This window comes from Chrysochloris asiatica, unplaced genomic scaffold (assembly GCF_000296735.1).
Source record: "Chrysochloris asiatica unplaced genomic scaffold, ChrAsi1.0 scaffold00077, whole genome shotgun sequence".
Classification (NCBI taxonomy): Eukaryota; Metazoa; Chordata; class Mammalia; order Afrosoricida; family Chrysochloridae; genus Chrysochloris; species Chrysochloris asiatica.
Genome location: NW_006408595.1, coordinates 3454314 through 3472078, shown reverse-complemented (window position 1 = coordinate 3472078; position 17765 = coordinate 3454314). Strand labels below are relative to the sequence as shown.

General features: G+C 36.4%; 1 protein-coding gene across 1 annotated transcript in view; it reads right to left on the bottom strand.

Moving 5' to 3' along the window:
* LRRK2 (leucine-rich repeat kinase 2) overlaps positions 1-17765 on the bottom strand; it is a 254242-nt gene that overhangs the window by 213424 nt on the left and 23053 nt on the right. The window contains 7 exon segments of the mRNA XM_006865300.1: positions 180-304; positions 1799-1928; positions 5589-5695; positions 7117-7196; positions 7296-7438; positions 8090-8209; positions 13750-13881. Of these exon segments, the coding sequence (XP_006865362.1) occupies positions 180-304; positions 1799-1928; positions 5589-5695; positions 7117-7196; positions 7296-7438; positions 8090-8209; positions 13750-13881 (837 nt within the window).

Sequence of the window (17765 nt, the reverse complement as noted above, 5' to 3'; positions counted from 1 at the left end):
GTAGAAAGCCTCATCTTTCTCCCGCGGAGCGGCTGGTAGTTTCGAACCGCTGACCTTAAGGTTCGCAGCCCGATTCGTAACCACTACGCTACCAGAAGTTTTGCTTAGAAAGCTGAAATTTTATCAAAAGTCAAAAATCCATTTAAATTACTATCTTCTTTCACAATAATGTAACTTACCTGGAAATATAAAATGCAAAATAGCTCGAAGTGCCTCCAGCTGTACTGATAATGATGTCTCATGACTTTTCATAACTGTAATTATTTTGGGGGCCACTGCTGCCACTGTATCCAGGGAAGTATTACTGGAGATATAAAATTGAAATGCTTATTAAAGTGCTACCTGACTCAGTTGCACAAACCAAATACTAAGAGGTATGCAGAAAGAGAACTAATACATTTTATCAGAAAAAGCTATATGGAAAATGCATTTCAATTCATTGATGCATGCATGTTAGCTGACTCTGACTTATAGCAACCCCATGTACAATATGAGCACACATAAATTTGGTTGTTGTTAGATAAAACTTTGATCCCAATAAGGAGAATCTACAGTATCCTTGAAATCCTTTCCATTTCATAAAATGAACAACTTCCTTCTGATCTGCATTTTAGTCACTGGCAACTGCTGTGGAGGTAGGTGATATTATCCCCATTTTCCAGATAAAGAACAAGGCTGAATAGGGTTAAGTATTAGTAGTTGTTACAAATCAGGATGTGAACCGCAAGGTCAACAGTTCGAAACTACCAGTTGCTCCGTGGGAGAAAGATGAGGCTCTCTGCTCTCATAAAGATGCACAGCCTCGGAAACCCTGTTCAGGGTCGCTATGGGTCAGAACCGACTCGACGGCACTTAACAACAAATCACTGAAAAATGTAGTCAGGCTTGGCATTTAAATACATATAAAATAATGAGGCATTTTTTTACACTGAGTAAATTACAAACAGAAAGAACCTATTTTGAAACCATTATGTATAAAAGAAAAATTGAATGGTACAGATTTTGCAGTAAAAACCGATTCTGAATTCTGGCTTAGCCACTAATATGGCTAACTCCTTGATTTCTAAACATGAAGTTTTTCCTCTGTAAAGATACAATGTCACAAATTATAAATTTAAAATGTAACTATGAAATAAATTAATTTTCTAAAGGGATTAGAGTAACACCTGGCACATTGTAAGTACTTAAAAAAAAATCATACATACTGTATGTAATTTAGTTTTCATATTTTAAATTGATTTTTTTTTTTTAACCAGCAATTTCGCCCTAGCCTACTGCTACTCATTCCCAGATAGATAATCTGGTCCTATTGTGCCACAAATTAGCCACATAATCTTAAAATTTCTATATTTAGAATCGATAAGAATAAAAGCTTCGTCAACTAAGGAATGAGAACAAAAAAAAATTAATTCAAAAGAAGAGGTGATAATAAAATATTGTTAAAAAGTAATAAGTAGAAGTTGTATCCTACTTGATTTCACCTTTTCTTTTATAACTTTCATACGTACAGAATAATTTAAAATACTTGTACGTTATGTGGTATACTGTTACCATTTTTCAAAATGCAATCAACACCAAGAACCAGGATCAAAAACAAACTTCCCAAAGATTTCTACAATCTGTACCTCTCCTTTCAATGTTCAGATAGCATATGATATTTGTGACATGACATTCTATTACAAAATATTTATATCTTTAAATATTGTAAGCTTTTCATTTTTAGAAATATGCTTGAAATATTGATATTTTACACAGTCCAATACTCTACATTATGAATAAATTCATGAATCTATATTACCTTCCTTCAAAAAGATGATTGAGCATCTTACAACCACTTTCTGCCACTTCAGGAGAGTGTATATGCCTCTGCATTAGCTCCAATACGTTCAAGTATATGCCTTTTGACAACAGGATCTTTCTGAAATTAACTACAAAATTTTTCAGTGTTGTAGAAATGATAGTGTAGTTTTATAATTTTATAACAACACATGCACTAGTAAAACAGTACAAATTTATAGAAGAGCATATACAAGAAATTATATTATTTTATTTTAAAAATGCTTTTAAAGTAATTTTTATTTCTTTAGAACATATGTAGTTTTTAAAAAAAATTTTAAACATTTATAAATTCATGTTGAGGTTTTTGTTCTAAATATTGTATTTATAAAGTAGGCTGGTTCCAGTACAATCATTAGGACTCCATTCTTTGGAAAAGAAATTATTTTCCATTAAAATTTCTTAAAATAATGATCTGCAAAACAAGAGTAAATGTTAGATTTATTTGTTACTTAAAATAAGTTCACAAAATAATTGTAGTAACAGAAAACTAACATTCAGTTGTTGTTGTTGTTGTTGAGTGCCGTCAAGTCAATTCTGACCCACAGCCACCGTGTATAGGGTTTCCAAGAAGCAGCTGGTGATCTTGAACCACTTAGCTCGTGGTTCAAACTGACTTTGCAGTCCAGTGCATTAATCCACAGCACCACACCAAATAAATTCCCAAATTTTGCTATCCTAAATATTAACAAATGAGACAATCATTCTTGTTTTCAGAAAAAAATATGTTTCTTGTGACTTGAAAATCGTGGTGGGGGGTTGTGTGCTGTGGAGTCCATTCCGACCCATAGCAACCCTGAACAGGTTTTCCGAGGCTGTAAATCTTTACGAGAGCAGAAAGCCTCATCTTTCTCCCGCAGAAAAGCTGGTAGTTTCAAACTGCTGACCTTGTGGTTCACAGCCCGATTTGTAACCACTACACTACCAGAGCTCCTTGTGACTTGAAAATAGAGAATAACAATTCCATCAAACATTAAGACCTAAGAAAAGAAGTTATATTATAGAAGAACTTTAGAGTTTATGAACACTTTACAGGATATCTCATTTTACAAGGTAGTCACACAATTCTCTTGCCCTCATCCAACCCAATTTAAGTGATAAATTATCTGCCTTAAAAGATCAATAGGACTCCTGGCATGGAGCTGCAGGATCAGCACTGGACTGTGAACCACAAGGTCGACAGTTCAAACCCACCAGCTACTCCTTAGAAACCCTATTCAGGGTCACTATGACTTGGAACCAACTTGACAGCACTTACAACAACAACCACAACAAAAGATCAATAACAATACACAACACTTTCAGGTCTTTATTCAGTAGTCACTTTGTCAGTGATGTGCCTTTCTTGGCTGCCTATTCACAATTTCATCTCCTTTGACCATGAACATTCCATATCCTTCAGTTTTACTGTTTTTTCCCCTTCAATACCTGGTTGTTGTAGTTAAGGCCATTAAGTTGGTTCTTACTCAGCAATCCTATATAGCATTTCTAAAGAGCAGCTGGAGGGCTTGAGCCATTGACCTTGCGGTTAGCAGTCCAGTGCTTATTCTACAGTGCCACACCAGGATTTAGCTACATTGTATGCCACATATATTATTTAATCTTGAACCTAGGTTTTTTATCTCCTTTGGTAATTGTTGTATTCAAAGTGCAGAGTTAAATTTCAATACATATAAACAGAATTAATTAATTAAACGAGACAAATGTTACACAAGAAGTTTGAGACTTGGCCTTGAAGCCACCAGGGCAAGCCCAGATCTTCTGGTGTTTCAATCCAGTTATTTTCCAAGAAAACCATGCCCATCTCTGTATGCTAATGTCCCTACTTCTTTCAGAGAGAAGTTACTTAGAGAGATTGCTCAAGTTCTTAAGACACACGCCTAAGACAGAACTCCAGGGACAATATTCAGGACTCTGAGGGCAGTTTATCTGACTATTGGCCAGAAACAAAGAAATAAGGAACTAGAAAGGGTAGAGAAACTATTTTGAACAAAGAAATCAAGGACTGAATCTACAAAGTCATCGATGTTTTGTTTCGATGTTTTGTTTCCATGTCAAAGTTAAGAATTACAGCATCGACAGCACTGTTTGTACACAGTAAATGTTTGTCTGCTCTCCAAGATGCTCCATACAAAAAAGAGCAAAGTCCAGCTGTCATTGGGAGTGAGATCCCAATCCAGGCCTCTGTAACTGCAGGGTCTGACAGAAGAGCTTCAAGAATAGCAAATTCCTTTTCTATTCCTCCTGCTCTGATTCATTATCCCTGAGGGCAACTGCTGTCTGTCTCTCAGTGCTGTTATTAAAGTGCTATCAGAGAGGTGGTATGACAGGAGGAAAGGGAAGTAAAGATCATTTTCTTCTTGACTTGACTTAAATAATAGTATAAGACACGTGTATAATGTGGTTTCTTTATTTCTCTCACTCTACTTAGGTTTTCTACTAAAGCTGGGGCAAACCCTAGGCTCTGTCTCAGATGCTGAGTATTTTTCTCTATTTCTTCTCCTTCTAAAATTACCCTGTAAGAGTTGCCAAGTTCCAATGACTTTATGATTAGTTTTCTTGCAAGGTTTTTCAGCAGTATTTCCTGTTTATGGGGACAGAAATCTGAACAGCGTGAGGTTCAATCTTAAACCTCAGGAATCTTTCCAGCAGTGTGTATGAACCATTTTTCTCTCCTTAATAATGCAAAGCTACTCATTAGACTTGGCACTGCAGGATAATGTGCTGAACCGCAAGGTCAGTTTGAGCCACAAGTTCAAACCCACCAACCAGATGCTCCTCAGAAACCCTATACAGGGTTGCTATGTGTCAGAACTGACTCGATGGCACTGAACAACAACAACTCATTAGACTAATAAGACTTACATATAAAAGGTCATATTGAGAGAAATATAGTGGACATTTTTATCAGATTTTAAAATGGTATCTATTTCTCTACCCAGTTGTATTATGTGAAAGTTTTCCTAAGAAAATAACAGGGGCAGCGTACTATGGTGGGGGTGAAGTGGGGGAGGGAAGCAACCATCTGGTGTTTTGTTTATTAAGTGCCCTCTAGCCTGTTCTGGGGGTCCTGGTGTGGTGCTGTGGGTTAATGCACCAGACTGCAAAGCCATTTGAACTGCAAGGTTAGCGGTTCAAGCTCACCAGTTGCTCCTTGGAAACCCTATACAGGGTCGCTATGAGATGGAATCGACTCAATGGCACTGACTCACTGAGTTAGTTCTGACTCACAGGACCCCCTCTAGCATTTTCAAGAGGTGGCTGGTGGGTTTGAACCGTTGACCTTGAGGTTAGCAGTCCAATGCTTATCCTACAGCTTCATACAAGGACTCCATCTGGTCTTGAGGTCCAGATTTTTTAAAAACACACAAACAAGTAAAATAAAAACACTGGACACAGCTAAAATTTCATCAATTGGCAAGTGGTTCAAAAAACAGGACATAGATATACATAGGAAAATGGCACAATGAATAATCTGAAAGCTTATAGGCATTAAAAACATAAAATCTTGTCGTAAAAGATTATGAAACAATTTAATTTCTGCAAAAACTGTACTGTATATGCCATTGTATGAGTATATACATAGAAGTCAAGAAGAACATACATTCTTCTTTATCTTTTATAAAGATTATTTATTTATTAAAATATAGCAGATATATGTCTATATGCTACTTCTTACATGGTATGAATTTTATAATAAAAATGAGCACAAAATGCATTTCTCTTTATGAGAAATATGGTGCACTTCTTACCATTTTGTTCTAAAAGGGTTGACAAAGCATTGGCAGATGCCTGGAAGACTTCTTTTGATGAAGTATGCATCAGCATGGAAAGCATGACTTCCCTATGAGCTGGGAACCTTTCACCAAGTCAAAGACAGTAACAGTAAAACTTATTAATAAAGTGCTCAAGTATTCATTTACCATGCTTTAACAACAGATAATGGCTCATTGAGAATACCTACACTTACAAGAGTGATTGCTAGTTAGATAGCTTTTGATTTAAGAGTCAGGTTCAAATCCACTAAATACTAATAAAATTAGTATTTCTTGTTCCTTCAGAACCTTATAAGCAGTAGAAGAAAAGAATTCTCTGCAAATTCTAAAACGTTGCAGGAGGAAAAAGGTTAAGTGAGGCAAAAGGTAATAGAAGGTGAGGCAGGCATAGGACATTTGTAGGCAGCAAAGATAAAAGTAAGAAAGGAAGACTGAAAGTCCATGCAGGTTTAAGACTCTCTGAGAGGGTCTTTAATGTAAATAACAAAATATTTTCTTTTAATAATAGGTACTTTTTAGATCCCCCATGAATACTGAGATTAAGTGCTAAGAACTGAAATTTATAAAATACAACATGACTCTCTCTTCCCCTAACCTCTTAAATAGACTGCTCAGATTGAGGTAAGTATGATGTTGATTCAAAACATTTCTCTAAAGAATTACTCTTTCTTTTCAAAGTGGCAGTGTTTAATTAAACAGCATCTGTGTCATTAATTCCCTTTTTACTGATAGGGAAACAGTTTAAACATAGCTATGCAAATAGGCTGTCAAAGTTTGAGATCTAGAAAATTATTTAAATATCTGAGGTAAATTATTCCAATTAAAAAACCCAGAGGAATTTACCAGGTCAAACAGCACATATACAAGTATAAGCAGTTGGAAAGAATATGAGCACAAAGTCTCTTGGGTATGAAACATGAAACAAATCTTATGTACATCTGGTTACAGTTTGTATCTCAGGCAGAAAGGTTGGTACTGTGTTTGCACAGAAGTTGCTGTTGAACACTTCCTCAAGAACTGACAGCTTCAAATCACCCTTTCCACAGAAGACAGCTCAGAACTGCCACGTCAGGTGGGGAATCACTGTAGGAGGCCTCCTAACCAAAGCTAATTCCTGATTTGACAAACCTGCTGGCAATTCACAGCAATAGAAAAGGTCACAGATGGTTCTGCAATCTCTGTTGCCTGAGATTAATCAATATAGCATTTTTAAATGATCAGTCAGAAAAATGTAATATTTTCCTACACCATTCATAAATTACTGACTTAAACTTGATTCCAAGTCTTTCAGTAATAACTCTCACGCATACTACATTTTTCTAACTATTGAAGACAATGAATGAGCTAAAAATATTAGTTACTATTATTTTGTGACAGCATTCCAAACGTAAGTGATGTTCTCAGAAATACTTCCAACAATGAAACATTACAGTTAAAGTATTCTATATGTACCCATCAGAAATATAACTGACATTATCTAGCACATAAAATAAAAACTACTGACTGGCCATCTTCATCTCCAATCTTCTCGTGTAAACTGCTTCGGTACATGAGGAGATTATTTATTGCCCAGCATGCAGCCTCCTGGATTAGGAGAGGGAAAATAAGAAACCTGTAAAAATACAATTTTTTGTACAAACATACTGTTGAGTGACAAGGGTATTTATTTACAAAGAGCCCAACCTGCACATGCTTGTTCTTTCTATGTCTGGTTAATGCTTTGTAACAGGCTTCCAGCCAAAACAATTTGTCTTCTTCATCTTCAGCATCATTCTCCTGATTCTCATTCTTTTCCTCTAAGTCTTGATTTAAGAAAATGGTCTCAGCTTGGAAAATATACACATAATGTAATTACCATTTGAATGATCAATTCCAAGTTTCTATTTTTGAAATTTTATTAACTGAGTGAGTTGTACTTTAGTAGAGGTCATTATAAATTATAAAGTCATTTCTAATATATTCCAACAAAGCAAGCTGATTCTGACTTATGACAACCTCATGTGTGTCAGAGTAGAACTGGGCTCCATGGAGTTTTCAATGACTGAAGTTTGCTAAGACCTGTCTTCCAAGGTGCCTCCAGGTGGACTTGAACCAACAACTTTTCAAAAATTAGCACCTTTGTTAACTGTTTATACCACTCAGAGACTAATATATTACATATCTCATAATATTGCCATTTCATCTAGAAAAATGATAAAATGAGTACAAGAGTACCAAACAAAACGAATAACCTGAGAAGAATTAACTGAAGATTAGCTGCTCAATTACAAGTTAAATCAGTCACTGAAAGCAAAGCTATATGACTAAGATATGTGTACTGGTCACCAGTGTTCATGACCTGGGAAAGTCTTCTGGAAAATGAGTTCCATTGGGACAGAACAGTCATTTAATACTTCCTTTTCCATCGATGACTTTCTTGTTATAATGTTAACATCAAAATCAAAGGCAGCCATAAGGGATTTAAGTGAGTTACTTACTGAGGAGTGCTAAACAGCTGAGGGCCGAGATTTGTAATGTTGCATTCTTTGAATACTGCTGCACAGCTTTCACCACAAACTCATGGACCTCATTCAACACCAGAATATTAAAAAAATTACCTAAAAAGGTAAATATGACATTAGCTGATTCCTCATCCATGGACTTTATATCACCTTTAATCATATAATTGAATACCTAAATAAACTAATTTGGGAGATAACGTTCCTGATACTAAAAACATGAAAATATTTTCATTTAAATAGCTTAACAAGATAAAGCTAATTTATGAAAATTTACTTCATGATAAATTGATACATAGATTTGATGCAATTCCAATCTAAATTCCAATGTAGTTTCAAAAGAACTGCACAAATTCTGAACTTTCTATAGATTAGTAAAGGCCCGAGAATCCCCCAGATCTGCCTAAAAAGCCATGGGAGAAAGATAAGACTTTCTGTTCCCATAAAAATTTACAGCCTCAGAAATCCAATACAGGGTCACTACAAGTTGGAACCGACTTGATACCATACCACCACCACCACCACCGCTGCCTAAAGAAGAAAATATGGTGACTTGACCTATTGGCTTTTCTAATATCAGGAGTTACAGAGCTACAGGAATCTAAAAAAGTATGGTATTGAGCCAGATAAATTTACAAATACAAGAAAACAGCAAGAACAGAAACAAGGTGTTTGTGTAAACCTGCTATATAAAGGAGTTGGCAAAACACAATCAATCGTGTTATGAAGCTCTCCATACTTAGGGGAGGGGAGAAGTAACTGAATGGAACTCCTCTTTTACAAAGAACATTAAAATGCTTACATATCTAAATAGAAAAGGAACACTTTTATGATAAAATATGTTGTCATTGTTATATGCTAGCGACTCAGCTCCAACTCATAGCGAACTATGCACAAAAGAAACACAGTCCATACCTGTGCCATCCTCACAATTGTTGGTATAACTGAGCCCACTGCTCCTGCCACTGTATCTATCCATCCCAATCCATCTTGGGAATCTTCCTATTTTACACTGACCCTCCAAATTGCCAAGCATAATAGTGGTGGTAGTGGTAGTTACATACCATGGAGTCAATTCTGATTCATAGTGACCCTTATAGGGTTTCGGAGGCTGTAAATCTTTAAGGGAGCAGAAAGCCTCATCTTTCTCCTGAGGAGCTACTGGTAGATTCAAACAGCTGACCTTGCTGTTAGTTGTTGTTGTCAGGTGCCATCGAGTTGGAACCGACTCATAGCGACCCCATGCACAGCAGAATGAAACACTGTCCGATCCTGGGCTAACCTCACTACCGTTGCCACACTGACGCCATCAATGATGCCACCTGGCTGATCCATCTCATTGGGGGTCTTCCTCTTTTTCTCTGACCCTCCACCTTACCCAGCATGACATCCTTCTCCAGCGACTGTTCTCTCCAGACAATGTGTCCAAAGTAGGAGAGAAGCTTAGCCATCTTGGTCTCCAAGGAGCACTCTGGCTGCACTTCTTCCAAAACAGATCTATTGGTTCTTTTGGCAGTCCATGGCACTTTTAGTATTCTCCTCCAACACCACAACTCAAAGGCATCAATTCTATGATCTTCCTTATTCACTGTCCAGCTTTCGCATCCATATGAGGTTATTGAAAATACCATGGCCTGGGTCAGGCGCACCTTAGTCCTCTACACTACCAGGGATCTTGGTCAATTTCTTGTTGTTGTTGCTATGTGCTGTCAAGTTGGTTCCAAACCATAGTGACTGTGTATAGGATTTCCGAGGAGTGGCTGGTGGGTTTGAATTGCAACCTGTGGTTCAAACCAAACTTGCAGTCCAATGCATTCTCCCACAGCACCATATCAGGACTTCTGTCAATTCCTAGAGCCTTGTTTTTTGTCAATGTGTTCAGTGCAGCTTGTACTTTTTCCTTCAATACAATCAGTTCTTGATCATATGCTCTTGAACATCAACCATCCCTTTTTGGTATAGTGACTCTGTGTATTCCATCCATCTTCTTTTGATGCTTTCTGCATCATTCAATTTTGCCCATAGAAACATTCTATATTACAAGTTGAGGGTTGAATTTTTTTCTTCAGTGCTCTCAGCTTGAGAAATGCTGAGTGTGATTCTCCCCTTTTGTTTTACTAACTCTTAAGTACTTGTCATTTCATTATAATACTTTGTCTTCTCAAGTTGCCCTTTGGGAATTTCTGTTCAACTTTTTTTTTTAAGTTTTTATTGTGAATTGAGTGATAGTTTATGTGGGATAATATCAGTTTACACTCATCCTATTGTATTCCATTTAATTGCAATGATTACAACCCCCTCTATTTATCATCATTAAACAGTATTTGCTTCTATTCCCTCTGGTTTTCTTTGGATGTACACAAAACCACTCAGGAATATATAATCATTTAAACAACCAAAAGGCACATTCTACAAGCCTGCCTTCTGGCCACCAGCACCCAGCCCTTCTTTTTCCATGAGTCTAGAGTCTCTAGCTACTCTAGCTCTCCATGTCATCATCTCTGCCTCCATCCCTGGTATCAATGCTTCTCTGGATAGGGTACCACATTCTGCTCATGCTTTTCTCCCTTGATGGTCATAGGGTCCTCTGATCTATCCTCTGTAATAACAATTATGCACTATCGAATCATAAGCATCTTATCCCCATCTCCTTTCACCAGACCTGTCTAGACAAGATGAAAACTATTCAGTGGGGATTTCCCTTCCCCTGTACTCTCTGAAACTAAACTCCCTCTTTACTTGTAAGCCAGCTAATCTTATACTTCCTCATTTTTCCATTCAATTTAGCATGCCTAGGCTGGAAAACAAGTTTCAGAATCTCTTCTGATGTCCATTATAATATTTTGTTTCTTTTCTTTTTAATGACCTTTGCTTTCTTCCTGTATGATGTTTCTGATGTCATGCCACAACTCTTCTGGTCTTAGGTTATTAGTGTCTAATGCATCAAATTCGCTCCTGAGAGGGCTTCGAAATTCAGGCAGAATCTGTTCAAGGTCACATTTTGCCTCCCATGAACTTGTTTTAACTTCATCTTCAGCCTAGACTTACATATGAGAAATCGATGCTCTGTTCCACAATCAACCGTGTTGTGGATGATGATATTGATTGAGCTTTTCCACCATGTCTTCCCACAGATGTAATCAATCTGGTTCTTTTGTATTCTATTTGGTTAAGTCCATGTATATAATCACCTTTTATGTCATTTAAGAAAAGGTATTTGCAATTAATAAGCTGTTGGTCTTATAAAATTCTATCAAGTGTTCTGCAGCATCATTTCTACCACCAAGGCCATATTTTCCAACTACTGATCCTTCCCTCTTTGTTTCCAACCTTCACATTTCCATTACCAGCAATTATTAATACATCTTGATTATATGTTTGATCAATATCAGACTGAAAACTTGGTAGAATTCTTCAGTTTTATCATCACTGGCTTTAGTGGTTGGTGTGTAAATTTGAATAATAGTGGTATTAACTGGTCTTCCTTATAGGCATATGGCTACTATCCTATCATAAATAGCAAAATACTTCAAGATAGATCTTGAAATATTCTTTTTGACAATGAATGCAATGCCATTGCTCCTGAATTTTTCATTCCTGGCATAGTAAACCATATGATTATCTGATTCAAAATGACCAATACCAGTCCATTTCAACTCACTGATGCCTAGGATAACGATTTTTATGTGTTTCATTTCATTTTTGACAATGTCAAATTTTCATAGATTCATACTTCATACATTCAATGTTCTGATTATTAGAGGACATTTGTAGCTACCTTGAGGAGGCAGCTCTTCCCCAGTCATACTTTACTCCCTTCCAGCATTTTATCTGAGAATGTTCCATTGCTATTCATAAAGTTTTCAGTGGCTAAACATTCCATCTCTCCTTCTTCCCAGACTATCTTAGTCTGGAAGCTTAGCTGAATCCTGCTCACTATGGGTGACCTTGCTAGTATTTAAAATGTCGGTGACAGAGCTTCCAGCATCATAGCAACATGCAAGCCACAAACTGACAGACTGAGTGTGAGAGAGGAGTATAACTGAGTTAAATTCCTCTTTTACAAAGAACATTTCAGATAGATTGAAATGCATAAATGTGAAAGGGGAAACTTTCATGAGAATATATAGAATATATTTATGATCTTGAGAAAGTAAAGATTTCTTTTAAAAAGGGTAAATTACAAAGCACCTGATTATTAAATTGGATTTCTTTTAAAATCTACCATTGTTGTTAAGTGCTACAGAGTCGGTTCCGACTCACAGAGAGTTTGTATAGGGTTTCTGAGAAGCAAATGGTGGGTTTAAATTGCTGACCTTGTGGTTTGTGATCCAGTGCTGATCCTACAGCACCACACCAGGAGTCTGATCTGTTTTGTATTTATTTTTCGTAGAAATAGGTCTGTGTTTGTCTTCTAAAACCTGATGAATATATTCTAGATCATGAAGTTTTGATATCTGGTTAAATGCATTGAAAATATCTTCTTTTGATAGGTGGCCTTTCCCCAATATCTACCATATATTCATCTAGAATATATTCATCAGTTTTTAGAAGACAGACACAGACTTCTTTCTATGAAAAATTAAATTACAACACAGATCAGGCACTTCACAAAGGAGGAAGCACCAATGGCAAAGAAATATTTGAAAAGATATTTTCTTTCATATGTCTGTTGCAACACAATTGATAGTAGCTTAAAATTAAAACAAGTTTCATGTTCATGGGTAAGAGAATGGATAAATAAATTGTGGTATAAACATAGTAGACTACTACACACAGCTACACGCAAAAATATTTATGATTCTTACAATGCTAAATAAAAAATGAACAAGCATATTTTTTCTGAAAATAGCATCTAATCTAATTCAATTTTTATTCATCAAAAACATGCAAACTTTACCAATTTCTTAGGAAGAGACATCCAAATGCAGCAAAGTAATTTTTAGAAAGCAAAAGATTCATAACCACAAAATTCTGGAGAGGGCTAACCTTTGAAGGGAAAGCAAGAGTAGGAAGGAACCCAGTATAGCCTTACTAGCACTGGTAATATACTTAATAGGGTGGTGAGTTATTTTTACATTGCATGTATATATTTTTTGCATAAATTATACTTATTCTGTTTTATGATGAAATATTATATAATAATCTTTTAAATATGGCGTGGTGGCTCCATATGGTAAGCACTGGGCTGTGAACCACAAGGTCTGCAGTTGGAGCCTGTCAGCTGCTTTGCAGAAGAAAGATGAGGCATTCTGCTCCTGTGAAGATTTAAAGCCTTGGAAACCCTATAAGGGTTGCTAGGAGTCAGAACTGAATTGATGGCACTAACAGCAACAATAATAAGACACTCATATTTAATTAACTTGACATAAAATAAGATTACTATAAGACTGTAAGACTTTCATTCAAGATATCTTTTGGGTTTTGTTGTTTTTTTGTGTGTGTGGTGGTGGTGGTTCTTTCTTTTTGTATCCTTTAAAATTCCATCAAAATATGACAGAACAGTTTGATACTATACAACATTTCCAGGCAATGTATGTCAACAAGCTACCTATCCATCAACATATAACATACATAAGCTATGCATACTTGCACCATGTGGCCTTACGGTAATAAATTAAGCAAGAATAATAACTTACCTAATGTAAGCCTGTGGAGCAAGCGGCAACTGATTTCTTGAATTTTCTCATTAAGAGGAAATGCTTTCATGGCTTCAACCACAATGTTATAACATCTGACATTGCCACTCATGAGGACTTCAACATTATTGCCTAAATTTAAAGAAAGCATAATTATCAATAAATTAATAATTTTCTCCTTTCAAATACACATACAGACACATTTTTACCTTGGCAGCAGGATGGCTATTGTTCCATTTTTAAATATCATGTTGTGGTAAATTGCTATGAAAAATATTGTGCTGTTCATTACTAATGTAATAGGACTTACGATTCATCTTTAAAATTGTGAGGAAACTTTTTATTTTGGAATTGGGGTTAAAAACTTAAAATTAAGGGGAAATTCAGAGTGTTTTTATCTAAGTCTAAGGATGGAATGCCTTGTTATCAAGCAAATTAATGTGTGGACCTGTTTCCTAATGAGGTCTTACCTGGACAATGGCTTTTATACTGTCCTTTTTCCTTGCACTAGCATGAGAAAAATCAAGACATGTCATATGATGGTGGTGGTGGTGGTTATGTGCTATGGAGTTGGTTCTGACTCATAGCAACTCTGTACAGGGTTTCCAAGGCTGTAAATCTTTACGGGAGCAGAAAGCCTCATCTTTCTCCCGTGGAACAGCTGGTAGTTTCAAACTGCTGACCTTGCGGTTCACAGCCCGATTTGTAACCACTACGTTACCAGAGCCCCTTATGTCATATGATAGAAGACCTAAAATCAACTGTGGTCTATTTCCTGTCCATTCCAGAGAGGTAATAGAAAAGTAGTTAGAGTAGAAGGGAACAGAATTAAATTTCCTGAAGGTTTCTGGGAGTGGAAAAAAAAAAAATGGGTGGTGAAAATAGCTGATGTAGGAAATGACTAAGTGAAAGCACTTGAAGAAAACAGAGAAAGGGGAGAAACGAATCCACTGGGACAGGCAATTAAGTAATAAAGAGACTGAGTCCTTGAACCTATATGGAGACTATGGTGGTGGTGGTTATGTGCTGTGGAGTCGGTTCTGACTCATAGCGAACCTGTATAGAGTTTGCAAGGCTATACATCTTTAAGGGAGCAGAAAGCCTCATCTTTTCTCCTACAGAACTGCTGGTAGTTTCAAACTGCTGACCCTGAGGTTAGCAGCCCAACTCAACCATTATGCTACCAGATCTCCGTTATGGAGACTATGTTGTTGTTGTTAAGTGCCGTCAAGTCGGTTCCGACCCATAGCGACCCTGAACAGGGTTTCCGAGGCTGTCAATCTTTACGGGAGCAGAAAGCCTCATCTTTCTCCCATGGAGCAGCTGGTAGTTTCGAACTGCTGACCTTGCGGTTCACAGCCTGATTTGTAACCACTACGCTACCAGATAGGCAAAACTAATTTATATTTCTCAATGAAACATTAGCTATTCTTAAAAACAATTTTTAAAATTTATATGTAAAACCTCTTTGCTTTGTTCTTCAACACAGTTAAATCTACACCATCTATTTCTCCTGAAAAATATTTGTAATGTCTAAATCATATTTTTGTTGTTAGGTGACTTGGAGTCAGTACCAATTCATAGCAACCCTATGTTCAACAGAACAAAACAACACCTAGTCCTGTGCCATCCTCACAATCATTGCTATATTTGAGGTCATTGTTGTAACGACTGTGTCAGTCCATCCTGTTGAGGGTCTTCCTCATCTTAGCCGACCCTCCAATTTACCAAGTATGATGTCCCTCTCCAGGGACTAGTTTCTCCTGACAATATGGCCAAAATCCGAGAGATGAAGTCTCATGCAATCCTTGCTTTCAAATAGCAATCATCTATCCTTCTTCCAAAATAGATTTAATATTCCTTGACAAAACCATAATTCACATGCAACAATTTTCTCCTTAGTCAATGTCCAGCTTTCACATGCAGATGAGGTGATTGAAAATACCATGGCTTGGGTCAGGCACACCTTAGTCCTAAAAGTGACATCTGCTCTTTAGCACTTTAGAAAGGTCTTTTTTATAGCAGAACTGTCCAGTGCAATATTATATTAAGTTATATTGAGAGACATTAAAATGTATTCTCAATACTGCAATGAAAAGAAATGGCCTCTCAAGAAAATTACCTGCTTTTATTCAGAATAGCAGATATGATTTCCTGTAGGACTGAAGGCAAAGGTTTTTCAATTATAATCAGTGTTTAAAACTCTTCATTTCTTGTTTTCAACTATTATTTTCTTAGACCTTTGCATTATGAAAAGAGCCCTGGAGGTGATGTGAATAAGCACAGGGCTACTAACTGCAAGGTCAACAGTTTGAACCCATCACCAGCTCCATGGGAGAAGAGTGAGGTTGTCCGTTTGCTTTCGGTTGGAATTGACTCAGGGCAGTAGGTTTGATTTGGTTACTTTGCAGTATGAATCAACACATTTTACCTGGAGTTATGTCAGATGTGGGTAGAAAACAACGAATTCTAAAAATAAATATAAATAGATAACTGTAGACAAAGGAAAGTAAAATGAAGACTATATTGAGGTTGTTAACACTACATGACTCAGAGAAATTTAAAAGAATGTTCATTCTCTATTATTGTTCAGCTCTACCTACTTTCAAGGGTTTAATTTCCTGTAGATATGAAGTTATAAATATCAAAAACTATGGGCAATTTTTGACAAAGGTATTGGATATTTTCATTGCTACACTGAAGTCTCATATCTTCAGATCCCCATAAAACTTATACTGAAACCATATATGCATGTTATATATAAGAAAACATATATATAATAGCTTATGTTGCTGTATGTATGCAAGATATATATCTGTATGTATGTGCATATGTAGCTGACACATCTAGATACCACCACTCATTGGTCAGTTTGCTTTACTATGGTGGTTTGGTGGCTGTGCCATGAATATTTTAAATACCAGCAGGGTTACCCACGGTGGACAGATTTTGGCTGAGCTTCAAGATAAAGACAGATTAGGAAGAAGAGATAGACTACTTCTAAATATTTGGTCAATGAAAATTTTATGAATAGCACTGGAACACTGTCAGCCCCAGAATACTGAAACATGATGAAGACCACCAGAATATTGTCAGACATAGTGCTGGATGATGAGCCCATCTGGTTGGAAGGCACTCAAAATACGACTCAAAGTAGAGTTGAACGTAATGAAGAGAATAGAGTAAGAGGCTTCGGGATCTTCATTTGCAGATTGACCTTCGCTCAAAATGAAGGGAAATAGCTGTAAACATCCATTAATAATCAGAACACAGAATATACTAAATATGAGTCTAGGAAAATTGGAAATTGTCAAAAATGAAAGGGAACACATAAACATCAATATCCTAGGAATTAATGAGCTGAAATAGACTGGCATTGGCCATCTTGAATCAGAAAAGCACATGATTTAATATGCTGGGGATGAAAAATTGAAGAGGAATGGTGTCACATTCATCATCAAAAGGAACACACCAAGATCTGTCTTTAAGTACAATGCTGTCTGTGATAGGAAAATATCCATATGCCTCACTGAAGACTAGTTAATACCATTATTGTTCAAATTTATGCACCAACCACTAAAGCCAGTGATGATGAAATTGAAGAATTCTACCAATTTCTTCAGTCTAAAATTAATTAGACATGCAATCAAGATGTTGTGATAATTACTGGCAATTGAAATGCAAAGGTTGGAAACAAAGAGGAAGGATCAGTAGTTGGAAAATGTGGCCTTGGTTATGGAAACAATACTGTATATCACATGATAGAATTTTGGAAGACCAATGACTTCTTCATTGCAAATACTTATTTAAAATAACATAAAAGACGACTATACACATGAACTTCACAGAATACAAAGATATCAAATTGACTACATCTGTGGAAGGAGACAGTGGAAAGCCCCAAATATATCAGCTGAAACGAGGTCAGAGGAAGACTGTGGAACAGAATCAATTGCTCATAAGCAAGGCCAGATTGAAACTAAAGAAAATTAAAACAAGTTGATAAAAGTCAAAAT